This window comes from Mustela putorius, unplaced genomic scaffold (genome assembly GCF_011764305.1).
Source record: "Mustela putorius furo isolate JIRA1106 unplaced genomic scaffold, ASM1176430v1.1 tig00003834_pilon_pilon_pilon, whole genome shotgun sequence".
NCBI lineage: Eukaryota > Metazoa > Chordata > Mammalia > Carnivora > Mustelidae > Mustela > Mustela putorius.
In genome coordinates this window covers 135082812-135109237 of record NW_025421987.1, presented here as the reverse complement: position 1 = coordinate 135109237, position 26426 = coordinate 135082812, and the positions used below count along the sequence as shown (strand labels likewise).

Below are 26426 nucleotides of genomic sequence, written 5' to 3'. Positions count from 1 at the left end.
GAGAAAGGAACTCTTACTCTGTTACTTTGTATTCTATCTTCTCCACTTAAAAAAAAAAGATTAAAATGCAGTTTATGAGGCGATCTTAAACATTTTAGAGTGACGGGTGGTTAATTTTGTTTATACTGGTAAGGGTGAAAATACTGTTGCTTGAAGACTAGTGTTATACACAAATTACTTCACTTACATTGGGTAATAGTTAAATGAATACTTTTGTAGTCGGTTGATTGTTTTAGGATTTTATGACCAATATCAATTAAAAATATTGTATGTAGTTTAACATCTTGCCCTGATGAAGTCTGCTACTATATTATTAGTCACAGAAAATAGTCCACCTTCTGCCTTCCTTTACCTTCCACATCCTAGTCTATTCATAATAAAAGAAACCTCTGTAGAGTTTGAGATTCAAAACACCTTTTGCAACCCAGAGTGCTATGGATGGATTAATTTCCCAAGACAGGGGGTAGGTACAGCTTCAGTTTTTATTCTGCAAAGTATTTGTGAGCAAATTAAGAGTTTAAAAGTTTAATTTCTGTATTATACAGTGCTCTCATGACCAGGAGGAGGGGGTTCAGGAACATTTTACCTTTGAAAATGAGAGATTCTAGAGAAAAATAAAAAGTACTGAGGGGCTAATGTGTGATGATGAAGTTGGAACTTGTGAGTGGCAGAGTCTCTGGCTGGTGCCCAGGGTCTATTTTGAGGCCTTGTCAGAGCTTGTCCAACAGAACCTACCACATAACTGTAATCTGCCCTGGCCCTACTGCCAGTCAGGAAGGCCTGCGGTTTAGGAAAAGCGGCAACCATAGAAGAGTGAGCTTATAAAGGACATTTGCCTCCAGAAGATTAAGGCTAAGTTTTGGGGTGAAAATCTGCTTAGTGTGCATATCCTAGGATCATTTTTTTTTCTTTTTGTCTTTCTTTTTTAAGAAAAGAGAATGATTAAGGAAAACTAATGAGAAAAGTATTTCAGAAGAATGTGCAGAAGGAGGAGCACAGGATTGTACCAGTATTGATGTTATGTTCTGGGCCTAAGAGTGATTAGTCAAATGTTTTACAGCAAGGAAAAACCATTACTGAACTGGCATAGGAAGGCCATGGCCCTAGTTGAACTTGTCCAGTTCAGAGACTTGTACATGTCTTTGGATCAAAAGGACACTGGGAATGATGGGCTGTTTTATAGGATTATTTTGAGTTTGTACAGAGAACTTAGCTTCTTCCCAAATTCTCGCTCTCTTCTTCCCATAGGACTGCTACAGTCTGTACATTATCATGAAGTTATCTCTTTAAAAATAACTCTAGGCTGTTACCAGATGCTATCTCCCAGGGCAGCTGCCTCTGTGTATCATGTGCTTTCTCATGATTTCTCAAAACCTTGGTGTTTTTTATATACTTAGTGAATGAGGCACTTGAGTTTAAAAGTTCTTTAACTGATTTCACTAGTTGGGCTAGAAAACTGTTCAAAGGGCTTTAGAAATCCACCCATTTATTCAAGGTTCCTGTCACCATATTAAACTGCAGCCTTGGGCGCCTGGGTGGCTCAGTGGGTTAAGCCTCTGCCTTCTGCTCAGGTCATGATCTCAGAGTTCTGGGATCGAGTCCCACATCGGGCTCTCTGCTCGGCAGGAGCCTGCTTCCTCCTCTCTCTCTCTGTCTTTCTCTCTCTCTCTCTGTGCATACTTGTCATCTCTCTCTGTTAAATAAATAAAATCTTAAAAAAAAAAATAAACTGCAGCCTTGTAATTACAGTCAAGGTTGTTTGAAGAATTCTGCACTCAGGGCAAACTTAATTTACAGATGCAAAGCCTGCAGATAGTTTCCTTTCTCTTGCTTTACATTAGGTTGTAATGTCAAGAAATTTAATTTTTCCTTGCCCTCAGTTATTTGGATTCTTTGCATTTGATAACAACGATGTATTTAGTACTGTATTGAGTGTGAGCAGAAAATGTAAACTGGAGTATTTTTATCCCCCCCCCATTCCTATTATCTGGTTTATTCCTGTTATCACCTCCCTGCTTCAGGTCTCAGCCTTCCTCTACCAAGAAAAAAAAAGGTGAAGATAGTGCAGAGCAGAGTGGAAAAGAGGTTGGGAAAAGTGTTGGAGTACAAATGTGTATTGGGTCGTATTTGTTCAGAAACGTGAACTATTAAAACTCTTCTTAAAAACTTGTAGTTCATCTTTTTCATTGTTTTCACTTTGAACCTTGTATGTGCTAGTTGGTTTTTCATTATGAACACCAAAATCTTTTTTTTATTTTTAAGATATTATGTATCTATTCATGAGAGACAGAGAGAGAGAGAGAGAGAGAGAGGCAGAGGCAGAGGGAGAAGTGGGTTCCCTGTGGCACTGGATCCCAGCACTCTGGGATCATGACCTGAGCCCAAGGCAGATGCTCAATGGACTGAGCCACCCAGGCTTCCTGAACACCAAAATCTTAGCTAGTTTTTTTTTTTTTTTTTAAAGCCAGTTTTGGTATAATGTAGCTTTACTGTTTTAGGAAACTAATTTTAAAGTTACTTGTTTTGATCACTTTGCTATTCTTTCTATATCCCCCACTTTCCTAAATTGAAACATTTTAAGAGCCAGCAGCACTCTTTTGGCTGTCTGTTTTCTAAGTAAAATAGCATATACTGTATGCAGATGATTAAGATGTTAAAATATTTATTTCCCTGTTAAGTGGTTTAAGTAATTTATAACAATAAACAATACAATTAGTAAGCATACATGTTGCTATTAAAAAAAAAAAAAGGATTTCAGTAAAGTGACCCAAGGATTATAGGATTAAAGATAGAAAAAAAAATTCAGTTTTAGATAGCTATCTTTTTCCCTGCCATGTATATTGCCATATCTAAGTGGTTAGTCAAAGAAATTAGACAATCGTTGCCTGTCGTACCCAATTCACCCTTTGTTACCCATTCAAGTGGGGTTTTTTAAAAAATTGTGTTAGAATATAAATAATATGAAGTTTACCATTTTAATTATCTTTAAGTGTACAATTCACTTAAAAAAAATTTATTTATTCATGTGACAGAGACACAGAGTGGGAACACAGGCAGGAGGTATGGGAGAGGGAGAAGCAGACTTCCTGCTGAGCAGGGGTCCCCAACATGAGGCTTGATCCCAGGACCCTGGGATCATGACCTGAACCGAAGGCAGATTCTAGTGACTGAGCCACCCAGGCATCCCTACAATTCAGTGGTGTTAAATACATTCACACTGTTGCACAACCTTCACCATCATCCATCTCCAGAACTTTCTCATCATCTCAAACTGAAACTCTGTGCCCATTAAAAAAATAACTCCTAGTTCCCCACAGTGCCTGGCAGCCACCACTCTACTTTCGGTCTCAGTGAATTTGATTACTCTAAGTACTTCATATAAGTAGAATCATATATTTCTGTTTTGTGCCTGGCTTATTTCACTGAACACAGTGTCCTCAAGGCTTATTCAAGTTGTAGCATGCATGAGAATATATATATGGAGGAGGGGCAGAGGGAAAGGAAGAAGCAGAATCCCTGCTGAGCAGGGAGCCCGATGCAGACCCTTCCCAGGATGCCAGGATCATCACCAGAGCTGAAGGTAGACAGCTAACTGACTGAGCCACCCAGGTGCCCACATGCATGAGAATTTAAGTCCTTTTTAAAGGCTGAATAATATTCCATTATATGTATATTTCATGTTCTGTTTATCCCTTTGTCTGTTGATGGACACTGGATTAGCTTTTACCAAATTGTGAATAATGCTGCTACCTGTGAACACAAGTGTATAAATATTTGTTTTGAGTCCCTGCTTTTGTTTCTTTTGGGCATATACCCTTAAGTAGAATTGTTAGATTATATAGTAATTCTGTGTTTAATTTTTTGAGGAATTGCCATACGCATTTTCCATAGTGGCTGATTATTTTACAGTCTTACTGGCAGTGTACAGGGGTTCCAGTTTCTCTGCATCTTTGACACACTTGTTATTCTTTTTAACGTAGTAGGCATTCTAATGAGTGTGGGGTGGTGTCTCATTGTGGTTTTGATGTGTATTTCCCTAATAACTAGTGATGTGGAGCATCTTTTCATGTGCTCATTGGCCATTTATATGTCTTTGGAGAAAACTGTTCAAGTCCTTTGTCTATATTTGAACTGGGTTATTTTTTATTGTTGTTATTGAGTTTTTAGGGGTTCTCTATCTATTGCAGAGATTAATCCCTTATTAGATGTATAATTTGTAAATATTTTCTCCCATCCTGTGGGTCACTTTTTTTTCTCTTGATATGGTCCTTTGATGCACAAAGTTTTTATTTTGATGAAGTCCAATTTATCTACTTTTCTTGTTGTTATTGTTGTCTGGGCTTTGGCATTATATTCAAGAAATCCAAAGTCATAAAGCTTTTTGTGTGTGTTTTCTTCAAAAAGTTTTGTAGTTTTAGCTTACATGTATTTCTTTGATCTACCCTGAGAGTTATTTTTGTTTGTGGTGTATGCCAGTAAGGCACTGTTTTGGTTAGAGTAACTAGCTTTCTGGTTCAGATTTGAAATCAGGAAGTGTGAGTCCTCCAACTTGTTCTTCTTTTTCAAGATCGTTTTGGCTGTTCATGATCCCTTGAGATTCCATATGGATTTTATTTTAGGGAAGGGTTTTTCTATTTCTACAAATAGAATAGGTTTACAAATAGGTATTTCTCTTTCTACAAAAAAATGTCATTGGGATTTGATAGAGAGTGTATTGAATCTGTAAATGGCTTTGGGTAGTATTGACATTTTAACAGTGTTAAGTCTTCCAATCCTTGAACAGGGGGTGACTCTCCGTTTATTTATATCTCCTTTAATTCCTTCAGCAATGTTTTGTAGTTTCCTTAGTTTTTTCCTAAGTATTTTATTTTTGATCCTTATACATGGAATTGTTTTCTTAATTTCCTTTTTGGGTTATTCATAGTTAGTATATAGAAATGCAGCTGGTGTGTGTGTATGTGTGTTGATTTTTTTATCCCTGTACCTTTGCTGAATTTATTCATCCAAAACTTTTTTTATACAAACTTTTAAAAACTGTTGCATTTGTCTTCTGTGTTGTGTAACAAGTTACACAAATTTAGAGTTTAAATAACACACATTTAAAATAACACATTTATTTTCCTGCAATTTCTGTGGGGCAGGAGTCAGAGTATGGCTGAGCTGGGTCCTCTGCATAGGGTCTCATGAGGCTGTAATCAAGGTGTGTATAGCTGGGTGGAATTCTCTTTTGGAGACTTATATGATAAAAATCCATCTCCCTGCTCACTGAGATTTTTGGCAACATTAGTTTATTTGTGGTTTTAGGACTAAAGCTTCTTGCTCACTGAATGTTGCTTTACGATAACTAAAGGTTATGTAAAGACTGTCTTCAAATTCCTAAAGGCTGCTCTCAGCTCTTGGAGGCAACCTGAATTTCTTGGCCTTGTGGTATTTCCTGATATGGCCCTTTGGTCAAATCATTAAGGAGAGTCTAGAGCAAGTTTGCTGGCTGGCTAGTCTTATATAACGTAACATAATCATGGGAATGACATCTCATAACCTTTGTCATATTCTGTTGGTTAGAAGCAAGTCACAAGTCCTGGCCACATTCTTTGGGAGGTGTTTACACAAAGGTAGGAACAGAGGGGGTGTGGATAACAAAACCTTAGAGTCTGTCTTCCATAGCTGATTACAAAATAGCACATACTTTATAAACCTATTTTTTCTTAAAAAAAATATATGTGCAGTTAAAAGAAGTTTATCTTACAAAATAGCACATACTTTATAAGCCTGTTTCTCTTTGAAAAACATGTATGTGCAGTTAACTATGTATTACTCAGGGTTTTTATTGTTAATTTTCTGTTTCTTCATTATTCCCCCTTCTCCTCTCTGCAACATTCTAGTTTTGCAATTTTAAATCAATAGTTGGTGTTTTCATTATAACTAAATAAATATTATTTACTGCTCAGCCAAGTATTGTGCCATGATTATTTTCTTTCTTGTTTAACTCAGTTTTTCCAGGGGGGCTGCTAGGGGGTTTCCGTTCTTTGCTTAGTTTTCTCTTCACCTTATTTTTTGAAACCAAATGCTCCCAACATTTTTTTTAAGTCCTTCATCCTATTTGTCTAATTTATTTAGTTTATTTGTGAAACATATAAACAAAAATACAGTTTGAAGAACAATAAAATGAGCATCTATGTCTCACTTCCTAGGTCAAGAAATGAACACTACAATTATCCTAGAAGTTCCTACACATACTCTTTAATGTACCTCTTCCTCTTCAGGCAATCAATGCCATTTTACATGTTAATCACTCTCTTGGGACCATTCCTTGCCCAACTGTGCTGTTTCACTCTCCGTACATGTATTTCTAATCAATATGTGGTTCAATTTTGAAAAGTGGAATAGTTCTTCCACCTTTTTGCATTTATTAGTTAGGATAGACTTACCTACTTCAACAAACTACCCTCAAGTTTCAGTGGTTTAACACAGTTCAGGGGTATGTCTCACATCTCTGTCGGTTGTGAGTTGGGAAGCAGTGGTAAAGGAGTAGTCACCAGATGAAAGGAGCCTGAGTCCCTGGATGACTCTGCAACAAACTACTTTGATTTTTTTTTATTTCGGATAAAAGGAGGCATATGAAGCATATCCTCTAGTAGCTTATTGACAAAGGGCATAAAAGGTAAATTTTTGAGGCCTCAAATATCTAAAAATGCTTTAATCATCAAGTATGAGAAATAGAATGTTTTGACTGGGCATAGGCTGTTTATAGGTCGTCTTTAGTTTTCCTTTAGAAGTTTGAAGGCAACTATACAGTGATTGTCCTTTTTCCAGAATTACCTTTTTAAAAAAAGATTTTATTTGTTTGAGAGAGAAAGAACAGGATGGGAGAAGGGGCAGAGGGAGAGGGAAAGAGAGAGAGAGAGTATCTCAAGCAGACGCTGTGCTGAATGGGGTGCCCTATGTGGGACTCCAGCCCACCACCCTGAGATCATAACCTTAAGCCGAACTCAAGAGTTGGTCACTCAGCTGACTGAGCCACCCAGGTGCCTCATTACGAGAATTACTTTTAAAAGTTTAAAACCATTCTATTTGTTAATTCTTTCTATGTAACCTTATTTTCTCACCCATGGAAGTGTGTAAAGTCATCTTTGTCTTCAGTGTTTGAAATTCACTGTGGTAATTCACTATGAAATACTTCGGTGTGGACTCAGGACTTATGTTGAGCATTCTGTGGGCCCTTTGAGTCTGGAGAAACTTAAGTCTTTAACTTCTGGAAAGTAATTACTGATATTGTTCTCTGTGTGCCTATGTGTGTGTGTGTGTGTGTGTGTGCGCGCGCGTGCAAGTGCGTGCGTGCGTGCAGTAGGCTGTGGTGGATGAGCAGGTTTGGGAGGAAGGATGGTCAGTTTGTCTTTATTTGTACAAAAAGGAGCCACCTAAATGTTGATGTTAGGTCTTTTATGAGCAGAAGTCATGTGTCTAAAGTGGAGCCCATTGCATGTAGTTTTAGATTGGTTGGCACTTGGATTAGCTACTCTCAGAGCTGTGCTGTTAGTTGCTCCTCTCGAACTATTCCCTTGTGAACATTGTACTTGCATTGCATTATATCTTGTTGACTTCCTTTTATGGGCCTGACTGGTATCTTGCCTACCATTTCAGAGTATTACTTTGCCCTTTCTAAGACAGGTGTAAGCTGTCTTACCTGGCTAACATGGCTCAAGAGAGGGGAAATGTTGGCCTCTCCCTTTATGCTATAAAAGTATCTCATGGCACTATTTTATTTTCCAGTGAGTGGAAGGATTCATAGAATAGAGGTCTTCAAGGAAAGCTGATAATTTGAAAGGATTTCGCCTTGATTATAAAAAGCTGTAGACTTAAAAATTGTTGTTTTCCCCCAGGAATTTAGAGGATGTTAATGCTTGCTTCTTTGTTTTAATTTTGACCTGCCTGTTGATTCAAGTTAGATTTTTAATTTTAAAAGTTAATCCAGGGGTGCTCATTCTATTTAAAATTAGCAATATGTTTTTCACTTACTTAAAATGTCATTATGACTGTAAAAGTGATGGTCACTATGAAATCTGTTAGGAAATTATAGTTTTACCAGAGATGACCAATATGAATTTTTGTAGTCCTACTTTGCAATTGCCCTGACAGACTAAATGAATCTTTCCCCTTTGTCAGTTCGTTAATATTGTTTCAAAGTTGGTTTTTCTTGTTAAGTTTGTGTTTTCATACTATGAAGTAACCCATAATTGTAGATTTTAGCTTAAATAATTTTTTTGATAAAGTGATTATCAATAATATATAAAGCTTAAGAAAAAGGAAAATTCTTTTTATACAGATTGTCTTTGTTCTTTATTTGTATCTATGAAGTTTTACATATTTGCAGTCATACTTTACATTGCATTTTGTTATCTTTTTGTACATTATAGGCATATCAAATGTGTCCTTGTCTTTGTTTCCTTCCTATGACTTTTTTCCTGCCACAATTTATTATATCATGTTGACTGGCCTTGACTTAAAGCTGTTGTTGTCAATTTGGGTCATTTAAAGTTTTATCTTTGGTTTTACTATAGACTAACAAAAAGCTAAAATGATAATATTTATTAATATAATTTTCCCTCTTGTTGCATTATATTCTATTTTATTTTTGTTATTAGAATATAGTTAATATAAATATTGCCAGTAGAGTTCATTTTAATCAGAAGGAGAGCCTAATGTTTAAGGCTAATTTATTTTTTCCTTTGGCACTTAATTCTGGTTCCATCTATTTTATTGTTAGTAACAGAGGTTAGTTACTTGCATCTATCATGTTAGTTTTGATTTTTCATTTCTTTCAGTGGAAGAAGTGTTTCAGTAATAATTCTGTATACCCCAGGTGGAAAACACACCCTTGTATAATTCAGTAAAAGGACTTCCAGTTCCGTTTATTGTTGCTACATACCTAGTAAATTGGAAATAGTGAAAAATGCCTTCCCACTAAGTATATAGGTGTGGTATTGGATTATATTTGTGTTTGAAAATATGCAATTCCCATGCCCACCCATGGCTCAACTAATATTAACCTTAACCATGGGATTTGCTTCTGAATTTTACTTTACTGCCTTCTCTTTTGCTTACTGTGATTTTAGATGTTTTGTTTTTTGGTGTTGGTGATAACAGTACATTTCCATAGCATTTTACACTTTTTTTTTTTTTTTAAGATTTTATTTATTTGTCAGAGAGAGAGAGCACAAGTGCGCAAAAGCAGGGGGAGTGGCAGGCAGAGGGAGAAGAGGAACTCAATTCCAGGATCTGAGGACCTGGGATCATGACCTGAGCAGAAGGCAGATGCTTAACCGAGTGAGCTACCCAGGCTTCCCTATAGAAACTTTTATATCCACTTGACCCAGGAAAAAATTTACTAAAAGAAGTGTAAGAATTCATTGAAAGCCACAAAACATAGTGGAATGAATTTAAAGATCTGAATAAATGGAAAGACATCCTATGTTAATGAATTGGAATCGATATTGTTAAGATGGCTGTATTATCGAAAATTATCTATAGATTCAGTGTAATCTCTATCAAAATTCCAGCTGCCTCTTTTTTTTAATTGACATGCCAATCCTAAAATTTATATGGAAGTATAAAGGACTTAGAAAAGCCAGTAAAATCTTAAAAAGAACGAAGTTGAAAGACACACTCTCCCCAATTTTAAAACTTGCTGCAAAGTTAGAGTAGTAATCAAGACAGGGTGATACTGACAGAAGGATTTCTGTATCTATTTATAGAGTTAAATAGATAGATCAGTGGAATAGAATTGAGGTCAATGGAATAGAATAAACCCTTATTTTTATGGTTGATTGGTTTTTGACTAGGCTGCCAAGGTCATTTAGTTGTGGAAAGAATAGTCTTTTCAACAAATGGTACTGGAGCAAGTGGATATCCACTGACAAAAGAATGATGTTGGTACTCTGCCTCATACCATATATAAAAATTAACTCAAACTGGATTACAGACTTGATAGTAAGAGCTAAAATAGTAAAATTCTAAGAAGAAAGCATAATAAATTCTTGAGGTTTTGGGGTAGGCGATGCTTTCTTAGAAATTACATCAAATGGGAGTGCCTAGGTGGCATAGTTAGTTGTATTGGACTCTCGGTTTCCACTTAGCTCTGATCTCAAGGTTGTGGGATTGAGCCCTGTGTTGGGCTCTGTGCTCAGGCGTGGAATCTGCTTGGAATTCATTCTGCGTCTCCCTCTGTCCCTCCCACTTCTGCCCTCTTTCTCTTTTTCTTTTTAAAGAATAAGCAAATAAATCTTTAAAACAAAATGACATCAAATGAAACAACAAAAGAAAAAATAGGTAAATTGACTCCCTCACAATAAAAGCTTTCGTGCTTCAGAGATCACCATTCAGAAAGTATATGTAGAAATAGTGTAAGTACTTTTCCCTTTTTCTTTGCCATTTTAGTTTTCCCATTTACTCTTTTGTCCACTCATAAGGCAATGATTATTATGTACGTAGTGCTTTGCAAATTCAAAGTACATATTTGTTGGAAAGAGAAAATTTAAAAATATGTATTTTATTTTATAACAGTTTTCTAATTTTAGAACCTTCATAGTAATTACATTTAAAAAAATCGCAACTTTATTGGATGCTTCCTTATTTCTACCTTGTCTTTGATTTTATCTTTGTTCTTTGCTGCCTGAGCTTCTGTTGTTCTCCTTGGTACCTCTGTTCTTTTCCTGTTGTTTGCTCTATTGCACACTTTTAAGTCTGACCTGTCCTTAGCATATGTAATTTTCTCTCTCCCTTCCTTTCATCCTTTGAATGTATGTCCATACACTCATTTTTGAGGTTCTTTTGTTCTTTCTTTCTTTCTCTCTTTGTTTTTGAGTAGAAACTGAGATGTTTTTAAAAAGCATAGGGAAAGGAGGGAATTTGAATAGTACTAGAAAATGGTTTACTTCTCAGGGCATACTGAGAATGAAGTTGTTGGGTAAGAGCACATCTTCCTAATTTGGGTTCTGCACCGTTGAGGAAAATAGTATTGTTAATCATGTGGAACACACGCCCATTAGCATTCATTTATTTAAACATAGTTAGCAAGGAAGTAAGTGCAACCACTGGCATATCATTTTATGAAAGGAGGAAATGGAAAAATTATCAGTTGTTTTGAGTGTATGAGAATAATATGCATTCAAAATATGAGACTTTAAAAGAAACTTTTTGTGATTCTTAGGACTACCGAATGTGGAAGTTGGAGAAGGGATTATACAGTTTCTCACTGACCCTTTATAGGCGTTTTATTTTGTAAAAATACGAGTTTAATTTAACCATTAGAATTTGAGTTTAATTTGTTTTGTAAAATATGAATTTAATATGAGGTTCTCATATTCTACTGAGATATAATTTGTGTTTAGTATCTACCTTTCATGTTCCACCAGGTCTTCCAGTTTTGCCTCATATACACATATTTTCATTTTGTACTTTGCCTTAATTTCTAGATGTGCCTTTTATTCTTTCTGTAGGTTCTATTAATGATTTATTCATTTTGCATAATGTCCTCATTTAGCTATTTGCAGGAATTGATGTCTTTAAGTGTTCAGTCTTTCCTCCTGCAGGCCTGCCCTCTCTCCTTCCCTCTGCTACTGCTTTGCTCTTGCCCCTGTCCTTCCCCCTTCATTTTTTTCTCTTCTAGTCAGCAATTGAAGCATTCTCTCCTTTGCCCATAGTCTTTCTAATGTCTACATAACTATTGGTATTCTTCTAAACTGTGATTACCCCTACTTCCTTTCTGGTTTCAAATCAATATATATATATATATTTTAAAGATTTTATTTATTTATTTGACAGAGAGAGATCACAAGTAGGCAGAGGCAAGCAGAGAGAGAGAGGTGGGGGAAGCAGGCTCCCTGCTGAGCAGAGAGCCAGATACAGGACTCAATCCCCGACCCTGAGATCATGACCTGAGCTGAAGGCAGAGGCTTAACCCACTGAGCCACCCAAGCGCCCCTCAAATCAAGACTTTTTTAAATTGAAATTACCAGTTCCCATGCCTTTCGTTCACTTATTCATCTGCCTTTCTCAACTAGTTATTTTTTCCCAACACTTTATTATACACATTTTGCAACTTATAGAGAAGTTGAAAAGAGTTCTACTATAAACATTCATGTACTTACTACTTGGAGTCCACTGTTAATATTTTACTGCGTTTGGGGTGCCTGGGTAGCTCAGTTGGTTAAGTGTCTGCCTCGGCTCAGGTCATGATCCCAGGATTCTGGCATCTAATCCTACGTCAGGCTCCTTGCACATTGGGGAATCTGGTTCTCCTCAGCTTGCTGCTCCCTCTGCTTGCTTGTGCTATCTGTCTGTTGAGGAAAAAAAAAAAGAATCAATGATAAAAAGATATGCACAGATCTTTAATGATTTCTCTCTTCTAAGTCAGTTGTGTTCTCATGAGAGAACTAACTCCCATTATAAGGCCACACTTCTAAAACTTGTGTGTTCATTTGGAATTTCAAAAATGGACTTTGAATGCCAGAAAGTACCTTAAAAATTTCTTTTTAATTTTTTATTATATAAATGTGCTACATAGTGTGATGATTATAGTTAAAGGTATTTTTATTTTTTTTCTAAATTTTTCCATGCTTCTGCAAATATTGTTAGCATTGCTAATGATATCACATAATGCATGCTGCAGGAAGTAACTTGAGGATGTTTTTGTTTAGTTAAAAGTGCAAGAATTTAAAGAAAGCCACGATTGCCCTTTTGTCTACTTCATAAATGAATATGTAAAAGAGGTAGTTAATTCAAGACACTTCAAACATTTATGGAATGCTTTCTAAGTACCTGAACTCACTTGAGCTCCTATTAATCATGTTGGACAATTGTGTCTGCTCTGTAAGTGAAGAAACCAAGCCTCAGGTAGGGGAAATGGCAATGCAGCAGTTGAACTCAGATCCTCTCACTTTAACTTTGGTCCAGTGGGAACAGCTGCAGTCCCACTCGGTCTTTAGTTCAAGTGCCATTCCAGATAGTGCGATTTGCTGATGAATAAAGACCAAATGTTTTATTGTGTAGACTAATGTTAACTGTAGTGATGACTGATGCAGAGGCTTATACCAATATTTTGAGTTCCCTATGATGAAATACTCAGATATAGAGAACTGCAATTATTGGGATCCAGACAGAACTTTGCAAGTGTGCTATATTTAGAATGTGACTTACTGATGCTACTTACCCATTCTATTTTCACAAAAGTGAACAATATCATGATTGAAGTGCCACTTAATGTGGCAAAATGCCTATTTTTCAGAAATATATTAAGTGAAAAACTAATTGGAGAAAAGAAAGCCTTGTTGGTATATCTATTGTGGAAGGTTTCTGTTTCACAACATCCTTCAAGCTACTTCCCTTCTTTCCCTTAGGTAGACAGATCCTTATTGACAAAATCTTCTGGAGAAAATCATCTTGACATCGTTCAGGTAATGGGCCTGACAAATTGTGGGCAGTTTTGTTTTTGTCAGTGGATGTAAAGTTTTAGCTCTTAGTTTGGCCAATATCACCAAGGAAAAGCTCCAAGAGATGAACCCAGCTCCTGAAGAAAAGTATTCATGAGGAATCCTCCTTGTGATAGCAACTCACTGAAAGTCCTTTAGGATCAGAAACTGGAAATAATCTGTTTCAGATCAACTTTTGAGTCTATAGCCTTATTTTTGTCATTTTGAAGATAGACTGCATAGGAGCCAAAAACCTTTTACTTTTTCTAATATTAGTAAGGATGTCTGCCTACAGAGTACAAATCATGTAATTCTTTCAAAAACATTAGATTGTTTTTTGACATAGGTAATTGTTGATTTGGCTCGTGTGCTCCTGAGAAAGGTGATGGGACCTGGCCAATGACTCATGTAAACCTCTTGATATTCTCTGTAGATAGGACAAGAAGGACAAGGAAGACAGAAGTTTTTCCCATTTCCTGCTTATCCTGTGCCTCTGTCTCTTTTCCTGTCATCTTTCTCTCAGGACTGGCTAGCCTGGAGCCTGTTGAAACAGTTTTGTTGTTTTTGAGAGAGAGAGAACAAGCAGGGAGGAGAGTCAGAGAGAGAAGGAGAAGTAGATTCTCTGCTGAGCAGAGAGCCCCATGTGGGGCTCCATCCTGGGACACTGAGATCACAACCCCAATCGAAGGCAGGTACTGACTGAGCCACCCAGGAGCCCCAAAACAGTTTTGTTTTGAGGCATTTTTAAGAAAAGATAATTCTTTGTAAGTCTGTGTACTAGAAGTATCCTGGCAGATTTGGGGTTTAAGGCAGTGTTCCTTGAGGAAGATGGAAATGGATTATGGAAAAAGAGGAGACAGAAATCCATTAGAAAGAGGGTCACCAGCAGTGGCTTCAGATAGTGTCTCAGCCGCCTAATTTGGGTGTGATTCATTTTGGGGCCACTTTATTCTTTGAGCCTTGGATCTGGTTTATGCATCTCTCTTTCCCCAGTGTTATTGGAATGTTAAAAGTGCAGCCATAATCCTTTCCTCCTAACGAAACCACTCTTAAACTTTTGATAAAATCTTTACTTCTTCTTCTATAATTATTCTTATGTTCCTGACATTAGAAAATACCTTTTTTTGTTTCCTATTTCTGTGGAATGTCTTTGAATGTGTCCTTGGAAGGCTGGCTGAAGGATGAATATTGGGTGATATTACTGTGCATCAGTTAAATTGTCACTTTGAAAGAGGTGCTTTGAAAAGTACTGCATGCTGCTTTTTTTCTCAGTAGGTGACTAATACTTAGATTGTACATTGTTACTATTAAGTGTATGATCTTTAAAATGGTGCTGAGGGTGAGGATGAGGGAAGACTTCTGAAAAAACAACACTGAGCTTTTCAGAAATTGTCCTGATTTGTGGCTGGGACTTCTCAGCTGCTGCTTTCAGACATAACATTCCTTCTCTTCATTTCCATTTGAAGGAGTCCTTTCTTATCATATCCAGATAGATTTTCTATGGCAGAGTGAGGAACTATCATCAGTCTTCATTCTGATTGACAAACATAGCATGCTAGCTATGTGGGAATAAGAAGTGGTGTCAGATAAGAGGGGAATGGCCTGAATTTTCGTTGAAGACTTTTTTTGGAAGAGTGAATTGATGAAGTGCTTCTGTTTTATTTTGCCTGGAATAAATAAATTCCAACACATTAAAGTCACTTGGAGTTTTGATATAGTTCATTCTACTGGGAAGAACTTAACTTGAGAATTCCTTTGTGACTCACGTTTATTTTGTTAAAGCTAGGAAAAAAAAGTTTTAAATTAATGGGTATTTTGCTAAATGAACTGTACTTCTCAGGAATTTGTAATTGAAACTGTGAAGTGCTATGCAGAAATATAAGATGTTATTGAATATGAAATTCTTCATATATGAACATATATGGATTTTCTTTTTTTTTTAAACTTTTTTTTTTTAAAGATTTTTATTTATTTGTTTATTTGACAGACAGAGATCACAAATAGGCAGAGAGGCAGGCACAGAGAGAGGAAGCAGGCTCCCCGCTGAGCAGAGAGCCTGATGCGGGGCTTGATCCCTGGACCCTGAGATCACGACCTGAGCCGAAGGCAGAGGCTCAACCCGCTTAGCCACCGAGGTACCCCTGGGATGGATTTTCTTATGGGAATCTTTAATTTTAAATACCATGTGTTTGGAAGGCCAGATCATCTTTACTACCCTTATTATTTAATCCTGGCAGATGAATTTTTCTCCCCCCTCCTTTTTTTGTAAAAACGGGTCTATTTCATAATAACAGCAACAATAATAGATCCATAGATACATTCTTAATCGATGGCCTACATCAGTTTTGTGTTTGTCATCATATCTTTGGCACTTTCCACAGTACCTGGTAGTAGCAGGCACGCAGTTATTGTTGCATGGACAGTGTTGGTAATTGTTAATTGCAGAATAATTAATCATTTGTTATTTTATGTGGTAATAGTTTAATTGGAACTGTTTTTAAAGTTACACTAAAGGGCGCCTGGGTGGCTCAGTGGGTTAAGCCGCTGCCTTCAGCTCAGGTCATGATCTCGGGGTCCTGGGATCGAGTCCCACATTGGGCTCTCTGTCAGTGGGGAGCCTGCTTCCCTTCCTCTCTCTCTGCCTGCCTCTCTGCCTACTTGTGATCTCTCTCTGTCTAATAAATAAATAAAATTAAAAAAAAAATAAAGTTACACTAAAAAGCCAATTTATCTTTGCAAGTTTAAGGTTCCGTGTTAAAATTTCTTGAATATGTTGTTTCAAAGCTTTAGAATGAATGACTTTGCTGAACTCTTTTTTGCTCTGTGTTGGAAATAAGTTTTAGAAATAGCTATAGTAATTTTAAACTGTTAAGTAGAATTATTGCTGACTGCAGTTTTTCTGAGGCTAATGTTATAACACATTCTTTTTTTTTTTAGACTTATTTATTTTATAGATAGTGTGTCCGTGTGAGCATGGGAGCAGGGGTGGGGAGGGTAAGCAGAGGGAAGGGATCTCCAGCAGATTCCTCACCAAGCTTGTAGCCTGAGGCCGGGCTCAATCTCACAATCCTGAGCTGAAATCAAGATTCTGTACTCAACTGACCGAACCCCAAGGTGCCCCTACAACACATTCTTATAGATTGCTGTCTGTGGGTATAACATGATAAGAAAGAATTGGGAGAGGGGCGCCTGGGTGGATCAGTGGGTTAAAGCCTCTGCCTTCGGCTCAGGGTCATGATCCCGGGGTCCTGGGTCCTGGGATCAAGCCCCGCATCGGGCTCTCTGCTCAGCAGAGAGCCTGCTTCCTCCTCTCTCTCTGCCTGCCTGTCTGCCTACTTGTGATCTCTGTCAAATAAATAAATAAAATCTTAAAAAAAAAGAGAAAGAAAGAATTGGGAGGTTTAATGATTAGTATAAATTTAAATATTCTAAAATTTGTTGGAATAATTTGATAGGAAAATGTATTTGGTGACTAATTTATATGTAAATACACAAATATAATTTTTCTAAAAGTGAATATGTAAAGGAGCTTTAAAATAGTACAAAGAGGGGCGCGTGGGTGGCTCAGTGGGTTAAGCCTCTGCCTTCGGATCATGTCATGATCTCAGGGTCCTGGGATCAAGCCCCACATCGGGCTCTCTGTTGAGCAGGGAGCCTGTTTCCCTTTCTTTCTCTGCCTGCCTCTCTGTGTACTTGTGATCTCTGTTGAAGAGATAAATAAAGTCTTTAAAAAACAAACAAATAAATAAATAAAATGGTACAAAGAGAAACATCCTAAGTAAATTCTGTTTCTGTTTATTCTGTTTATTTCAGGGCCAAACACGGTGAAATCACATTTCACAGTTAAAACACTATTAAGAAGACATTATGGGGACTCCTGGTTCTGGAAGGAAAAGGACGCCTATAAAAGACCGATTTTCTGCAGAAGATGAAGCTTTGAGTAACATTGCCAGAGAGGTGTGTCTGGAAAACCCCCTCTCAACATTGAGTTGCACAGTTGGAAACGTAAAAGTGCTAGGGGGAGGAGGTATATATAGGCTTTCATTTACTGAGCAGATTTTAGAATGCTTACTTGTGAATAAGATGTTGAATCTGACCTCTAAATACTGTATTAGAATAGAATATAGTTATTTGGATATCTGTTCCTCTTACCGAAAAATTAACTTTTCATTTTATTTTTTGTGGATCACTTTGAGGTACCTGTAATGTTTTGAAATTTATAATGAATCTTTAGTATTAAAATTTCTATGGTAATTAGAATGTAGAAAATATGATAACTGTATTATTGAAACACTCATGGGCTATACAGTTAGCATATTCAAGGAGGCACTGTATAAATGTTGATAGAAAGAGGCCTTACTTGGTGTCTGCCCAGATTCAGTTATTTTAGCTGTTTTTTGAAATACTGCAGTGGAATTTTTATGTTTAACTTTCAGCTAGCACCAGAGCTTCTGGAGCATTTTTGTTTTGGTTTGTTGACAACTCAGAAGAAAGAAGAAAATGGAGAGGGTTGTCACCTGTTGAATCATTGGCAACATTTCCTGTTGCATATTGGAAATTTAAGATAACTCCCAGCTGTGATTTCTTAGTGAGGTGCCAACTTTGTTTCAGACTCTGACTCTATCTGCAGCTGCAGACCTGACCATAAATTAATCTGGTACAAGAATTGGTTAGAGCATTATTAAATTATATTCTTTTTGTGAAGATTAGTCCCTCACCACTTCCTCTTTGTTATTCTTAGTAAATAGCTCATTTAGGACTGGTGCTATTTCCTTTTTTGACATATTATACAGTCTTTTTTTGATCTAGCTCATTGTTACATTTTTCCTCTGGTAAGCTACTCAGTTAGCTTTTGAATTGGATGTCAAATTCTGTAGAGGGATGTTTGAAGCAAAGAAAAGTTGTCTAACAACTATTGACAAGCTTATGATACTTTAACAAAATCACTTTTAAAAAATCAAGTTGAGATATTTTCAGATAAGAGGGTAAAAGATACTTTTTTTTTTTTAAAAGATTTTATTTATTTATTTGGCAGAGATCACAAGTAGGTAGAGAGGCAGGTGGAGAGAGAGAGAGAGGAGGAAGCAGGCTCCCTGTGGAGCAGAGAGCCCAACATGGGGCTCGATCCCAGGACCTTGGGATCATGACCTGAGCCGAAGGCAGAGGCTTTAACCCACTGAGTCACCCAGAGGCCCCTAAAAGATACTTTAAAATGAAGTGAAAATGAGATACAAGGATCTTAAATATTTGCACAAATGAAGCATTTTGGAAGCCTATGTTTGGAAACATAGTTTTATTTGAAAAGTGAAACTACTCAAAGTGTTCACTTCCCAAATTAGAGGGATTTACCCAGATTTCTATAAAGATAGAAAATGTTGGTACCTTCTCGGCTTTTTTGTACTAAGTATTTGAACTCTTTTTGGATTTATGATGCTTTGTTTGCAAAAGTGGGTGTATTCTAAACATTTAACACTTGAGTGCTTTCTGTGCGACAAATGCTTCTACGCATTTAAGCTGCATTAATTCATTTAATCTTCACAAAATTCCGAGATTGGTTTTATTATCTCCATTTTAACAAAGAAACCATTGCACAGAAAAGTTAAGCATCTTTCCTAAGGTCAGACAGCCAGAAAATAGCAGAGCTTGGTTTCGATCACGTGAAGTTTAGCTCCAAGGTCTTAGCATTTAACTGCTTGCTGTGCTGTTTCTCAGTATTCTCCAACTCCCCCATTAATAGTTTGTTTTTTGGTAACTATTCATGACTTTGAAAGCACTTGCCCGTTTTGATTCTCACAATAACCTTGTGAGTTAGGAAGGATATGTATTACTATTAGCCTTATTTACAGATGAGGAAACAGACAAAGCTGAGAGATAAAAGTCTAAAAGATATCAGAGCTGGGGTTCTAATTCAGCTACTTAAAACCATTGTTTATTCTACTGTCCCATACTGTTTCCAGAAGAGGCTGGCTTTGGAGAGTTTTAAGTGTGGCTTTGAATCCTGCCTCAACTAGTTTCTTGTTGAGTAATTTTGTTAAGTAATTCTTATGGACTCCAGTTTCCTCATTTGTAAAATGGGAATAATATTGTCTTCATGTACTATATGGCTGTTGTGATGATTAAAGGACACAAAGCATGTAAACCTTTATCCTAGTGTTAGGTTTGCAGTGGGCTATTTTGTTGCCTAGTAATAAGTTGGAATTGAAAGTGATACTAGAAATTTAAAAAGATATTTATTAAGATAGGTGTTCTAAAACATGGTTGATCACCAGACTCCCTCAGGGAACTTTTTCAGTGTGCACAGTCCCTGGCGTTTCTTGTACTTGCTAAATCGGAATCTGTGGGAGTTGAGCTCAGAAACCTGTATTTAAGCGCATGTGCGATTGTGCATGCACACTGACACACAGACACACAAGCAGTTTTCTTCCTGGGGGATCTTCATGGCCAGTCAGATTTGGGAACCATGAAACAAATGCAGAGAAGAAAAAACAACAACACAACAACAACAACAAAAACAAAACAGAAACAAAATACAGAAGAGATCTTATCCTGGATAGTCAGCATTTTATACCTACAGGTTGTTTTCCTTTCTGTAAATTATTATTTTGCTATGAAATAACTTAGATTAATACAGTTATTAAATCACAATTTATAGTATAATAATAAAAATTATTATAAAAGGATTTAAAAGGAGAGTATTTTTAGTTTTTATTTTTATTTTCAGAGCTCTGAATATGAATATGCCAGCTCTTCATAACCTGGTCAAAAGGCTCAGCCTAACCTTCAATATGAAAGGGCCAATTTTTATTAAGGTTCAAATTATTTATTTGTGTGATGTAGTAGTTTCAAAACTAAAGTTTGAAAACTTTAGAGGAAATAGAGTTAGCAGTTTTAAAATAATTCCTTCATATATTTCTTGTGATTCTTTTTTTCTTGAAAGTTTTCATAACAATTCTCAATTGTTCATTCATACATTACATGGTTGACATTTGCACATCACCCCTAGACTTTATTTTCTCCCATATGATCATCCCTTTCACAAAAAAACATCCCTGAAGAGGAAGAAACCAAACAGAATAGAACCCCCATAGTGATTAAAGAGGACAAATAGCTTAATCCCCCCTTTAATTTTAAATCTCAACAGCTTAGTTTGTCTTTCTCACTTCAAATTGTTTTTTTTTTTTTTTTGAGGTAGAGAGGGAATACCATAAATAAAAATAACCTCTTTTTCCTCCTGCTTACTATTTGCTCAGGTTTCTTTGCTCCTCAGTTGGCCCCCAGTCAGGGAACTAGAGGGAATGAGAAGGAAAAGAAACAGAAGTCATAGATATATTCTGCAAATTGGATAATTTACAGGCTAAAATAAGGAACTGAGTACGTAAAAAAAAAAGTACTAAAATACGGAACTGAGTTATGTATGGTAAAACATACATAACATAAAACTTACCTTACCCATGTTTACAAGTGTGGGATTCTGTGGCCTTAAGTGCATTCATATTGTTGTGCAACCATTATCACCACCCTTCTACAGAAGTCTTCATTTTTGATGACCTGTGTACATTTATAAAAGATGTTTGGGTGTTTGAAGACTGCTCTGTGAAGTCAGGAATGTGGATGGATTTAGAAGCCCTGTCCTGTCTGTAATGGGCATGTTGCTCTCTGTTGGGGGAGCATGGGCTATCATAGCTCTTGGAAGAGTTCAGAGGAGCTGTGTCAGAAGGGATCACCAGCAAGTCTTCTCGGATGTCAGAGGACCAATCTGCATGCCTTTTTTTCCTTCTTGCTTGTTCGGCTTTGATTGTTCCACAGGTTTGGGGGAAATGCAATTAGAGAGTTGACTTTAAGTGAAACTTACCTGAAAGCACAAAGTGTTTCAAATTGGGAACCTTTAGGCATCTAGCTTTCCAAAGGAGAAAGATGAGGGTAGCATGGAAGCTGTTTAAGCCGCCTTACTACAGGTAGTTTGACAAATATCATGGTGACTGTTACCAGGAAAAGAAATTAAGCCTTTTGAAGGGGTAGTGAACAGTCTTTTTAAGGCATCACACAAGCCTGGAATATTAATGATTTCCTTGTTTTAGAGCCGCGTATATGAATGTACATCTCTCCAAATGGAAGTTATCAGAATGTTGCTTATTTTTGGACCTTATGATCTGAAAGTCCTTGTAGCTCTAAAATTTGGTGAGTTCCCTTATGATTCAGGACCCAAAGAGATTCATGTTCATAATGTGCAGTTCTCTCAAATCTAAAGGATCAATGAAAAGCATAGAAATTGATCATCTTTTATAGGAATTGGAGTTTAGCAAATGGAGTGTTCAGAGACTTGTTGTTGAGCAGAATGTTCATATAGACATAGACATAGTAGGTACATACACTTACTAGTAATAAAGAAGAAAGGAAGCTTTTGTGGCTTTTTGACATTTGTGGCTGCTAGGGCTTTCAGATTTCATTTGTTTATTTATTTATTTATTTATTTATTTATTTATTTTTTAAAGATTTTATTTATTTATCTGTCAAAGAGAGAGCGAGAGTGAGCACAGGCAGACAGAGTGGAAGGCAGAGTCAGAGGGAGAAGCAGGCTCCCTGCAGAGCAAGGAGCCCGATGTGGGACTCGATCCCAGGATGCCGGGATCATGACCTGAGCCGAAGGCAGCTGCTTAACCAACTGAGCCACCCAGGTGTCCCTCAGATTTCATTTAAAAATATTTATTTATTTATTGAGAAAGAGAGAGAGAGAGTTGGGGAGAGGGCAGAGTGGAGGGAGAGAAGGAGAATCCTCAAGTAGACTGGTATCATGGAACTGGATATCATGACCTGAGCCAAAATCAAGAGTCACTTAACTGAGCCATCCAGGCACCCCCAGAGTTCATTTTTCAAAATAGCTTTATTGAGATAAATTTTATCCATTGAAATATACAAATCAATGGATTTTGGTATTTTGCAATATTAATTTTTTAAAAGTTGTGATTATAGTATGTATAACAAAATTTGCCATTTAAATTATGTTTTCAGACTACGGTTCAGTGGCATTCATTGCATTTACAATGTTGTGCAACCATCACCACTGTCTGTTTCTAAATAGTGATGAAAATCTGTTCTTTTCATCACCCCAGACAGAAACTCTGTAACCATTAAGTAAGAACTCCCATTATCCCCCTCTGCCAGATCCGGGTGAATTTTAATCTGCTTTATGTCTCTATGAATTTGTCTAATTCTGAATATTCCATACAAGCAGAATTACACAGTATTTTTCCTTTTGTATCTGGCTTTTTTCTCTTAGTGTAATGACTGCAAGATTCATCTATGTTGTAGCATGTTTTAGAACTTGATTCCTCACTCCCCCACCTTAACTTCTTTCCTTTTTTAAGATTGAATAATTTTCCACTGTATGAATATATTACATTTTGTTTATCCATTTATCTGTTGATGGATACTTTGTTGGATTTCATTTTGCTGTCTGTGGAAGTAACAGCCATCCCAGGCATCTAGCAGTGAAAACCAGAAGTTTTTGCAGGCTTTGATTATGTATCAGCAGCCTGAACAGAAGGATACGAAGGCAAGAATTGGGCTTAGTTTAAAAGATACTGTCTAGTGTTAATGTTTTGTGGGACGATAACCATGATAGTTTGGTATAACTAATGATTTCATAGTTATCTCACTATTTTACTTGGTTATTTATTCATTTTTAGGGCATGGTAAATTAAGGATAAAAAACTTGGTACAGATAGCAGCTTTTAAAATGCAAAGAATCACCATAATCACAATATATATGGGTGTTAATACCATCTTTCATTTAAGACTAGAGGTTAAATTTGCAACGATGTGGATGGAACTAGAGGGTATTATGCTTAGCGAATTAAGTCAGTTGGAGAAAGACAACTATCATATGATCTCCCTGATAAGAGGCAGTGGAGATGCAGTGTGGGGGGATTGAGGGGTAGGAAAAGAATAAATGAAACAAGATGGGATCGGGAGGAAGACAAACTATAAGACACTCTTAATCTCACAAAACAAACTGAGGGTGGCCTGGGGGAGCGGGGTAGGGAGAGGGTAATGGGGTTATGGACATTGGGGAGGGTATGTGCTATGGTGAGTGCTGTGAAGTGTGTAAACCTGGCGACTCAGACCTGTACCCCTGGGGCTAATAATACATTATATGTCTATTAAGAAAAAAAAGAATAGAGGTTAAAAGGGTGCCTGGGTTGCTCATTTGGTTAAGCATTCAACTGTTGGGTCTCGGCTAAGGTCTTAATCTCAGGGTCATGAGTTTAAATCCTGTACTGGGCTCATGCGGGGTGTGGAGCCCTTAAAAAAAAAAAAAAAAAAAAAAAAAAGAAAAGAAAAGAAAAAAAGGAATAGAGTTTTAAAAAACTGCACAAATTTTGAATGTCATTCATTCAGTAGATGTTTTTTGAGCATCTGTTCTTTGCAGGTGCTGTGTCAGATGTGAGGGATAGGTGGTGGACAGGTCTATCATAGTCCTTGCCCTCATGGAGCTTAGAGTCTATAGGGAGAAATAGACATTAAATAAAGAATTATAGAATGGACTAGTTGTTCAGTTTTCAGTTCCCTTTTTTCTTCAAAATTAATGTCTACATTTAACATGATAATTTCTGTCTTGAAAGCTACGATTGTCACTGTACCTCACAGTGACATTCTTAGAATTGAGGAAATATAGTAATCTATTTATTTACAACTGTGTTAAGTGCTTTGAGTGGACAGTAAATGATCTTATTAAAAAGTGTGTGATGGGGGACTTGACATGTTTGGGGTCTTTGGGAAAGCAACTGAGTTCTGAAGGGTGAATGGAATTATTCAGGGGAAAGAGTTGTTAGATGTGGGAAAGAGGAAGAATGTGTGACAAGGTTTGAGCCTGAATGAGTGTGGAGAATTTGAGGAATAATAACAACAGCTAACATGTACTGATTACTGAGCTCATATTAGGTACCAATTACTGTCCTAAGTTCTTTATCGATTATGAATGCCAGGCATGGAGAAGTAAAGTAATTTGCCCAAGGTCACAAAGCTAGAAGGGTAAGGCTGAAATTTGTGTTTAGGCTCTTCTGCTTGTAAACTGCTATGCCTCCTGTGAGATCACTGTTAACACTAACATGCACAGCAAGGAGGAGGGAAACCAGAGAGGTAGGCAGGAGGCAGATCATATAAGCCAGTGGTTCTCAACCCTGGATGATTTTGTCCCCCACAGGACATTTGGCAATGTGTGGAGATATTTTTGTCTGTCATAACAGGAGGAAGGGTGTGCTACTGGCGTTTGTGAGTAGAGACCAGGGATGCTCATACGTATCTTACATTGCACAGGACAGCCCCCCACAACAAAGAATTATCTGGCCCAAATAGTCAATAGTTGAGAAGCCTGTTACAGTTTTTATAGACTGTATTTAGGATTTGGTCTGTGTCCTAAGAACAATGTAAAAACATTGAAGTCTTTTATTAGGGGTATGACATGATCAGATCTGTGCCTTAAAAGGCTGACGTTAGTGCAGATTAGAGATTATAACAGAAAGGTTATTAGTGGATGCGGGGAGATGAGTTGTGAGACTTGCAGAGGCAGTGGGGGCGTGGCCCAGAGGGATGGCAGGGGAGGGTGAGAGATAGTTGGGATGGAGAAGTAGTCAATGTTCAATGAGTGGCTGTGTTTGGGTAGTAGAGAGGGGAAAGTTTGGATTGTGCCTCTGGGTGGTGGTAGGGAACATTTGAATGGGCAGGAGTCTTGGAGAGGGAGGACCATGGATTTATGTTGTATGTGTTGTATTTAAGGTGCCTATGAAGCATCTAAGTGGAGACTGAAGAGGCAGTTTGTGAATATGGATCAAGAATTCTAAGAAGTCTTGGGGCACCTGGGTGGCTCAGTGGGTTAAGCCTCTGCCTTCGGCTCAGGTCATGATCCCAGGGTCCTGGGATGGAGCCCCGCATCGGGCTCTCTGCTCAGCAGGGAAGCCTGCTTCCTCCTCACTCTCTGCCTTCCTCTCTGCCTACTTGTGATCTCTCTCTCTGTCAAATAAATAAATAAAATATTAAAAAAAAAAGAATTCTAAGAAGTCTGGACTGTAAATAAAAATTGAGACCTGTGAGCATGTAGAAGAAGGTGATTAAAATCATTAGTGTGGATGAAATTTACCTAGGGGAGAAGTGTAGAGTTGAAAATAGTCACTCCTCAGGCTGAGTCCTATAGTACTCCAGGATTTCAAGGTCAAATCTTGGGTCCTTCTTAATTCTGACACTTTTTTGGTCATCCTTTTGTGCTTGGTTCAGATTGTTCTATGCAAATCGGACTTGTCTGGAACGCTACTCCACAGGAGGCATAATTACTCTTATTTAAAATACTTTTGAGTGTTCTCCGTGGTGATACACAAAAATTTATAAAAAATTATGAAATGTAAATCAATTTCTTAGAGTTATGAAGAGTGACTTATTTAATTTCTCCCCAGTTAAAATTCAAAGTACAAATTAGACAGAGTGTTTGAAAGAGTAAATTTAAGTTGTTGTTTTTAGTCATTTAGAATTCCTTGAAGTGGCATTAGTGCATGAATTCAGCCAATTCCCACTGTGTGCAGACCTTTCTCCATTTTTTTCCCCATTCACTCCTAGAACTAAGTTAGAGCCCTGACTCTGTGATGGCCAGCATCACTCTGAATATCCTGCTTTTCCTTGATTTGTTCCTCTAACCAGAATTAACAAGACTGAATTTTGTGTGATTGAAGAACACTGGTATAGCATTCAGTTCTTACAGTCTTCACCATTCCTGTGACTTAGAGGAATTTAGAGAAAAACATTCAAATAGCACATCAGTAACCTAAATGTGAAGACATTTTTGGCATCACCCTTTTTGTTCCCCCAAAGTATTTCTGTGGGAACTATGATTCATATTTTCCCTTTTGGTTAGATATGTCACTGCAGATCCAGAATTTCCATTCTTCTGAGCTGTGTATTTATTAGGTTGTG

General features: G+C 37.2%; 1 protein-coding gene across 28 annotated transcripts in view; it reads left to right on the top strand.

The window, feature by feature from the left end:
• The window catches only part of LRRFIP2 (LRR binding FLII interacting protein 2), a 106744-nt gene that overhangs the window by 3883 nt on the left and 76435 nt on the right, over nucleotides 1–26426 (top strand). For 24 of the 28 annotated variants that reach the window (XM_004759386.3, XM_045089106.1, XM_045089104.1 and 21 more), the window contains exons 2-3: nucleotides 13395–13451; nucleotides 17280–17423. The exons of 1 other annotated variant lie outside the window; for it this stretch is intronic. In XM_004759386.3, the coding sequence (XP_004759443.1) occupies nucleotides 17334–17423 (90 nt within the window). In that variant the 5' untranslated portion in view covers nucleotides 13395–13451; nucleotides 17280–17333. Of the gene's footprint in view, nucleotides 1–13394; nucleotides 13452–15546; nucleotides 15602–17279; nucleotides 17424–26426 lie in introns of those variants that run through there. 3 more of the 28 variants (XM_004759364.3, XM_045089097.1, XM_045089098.1) reach the window with 2 other exon arrangements.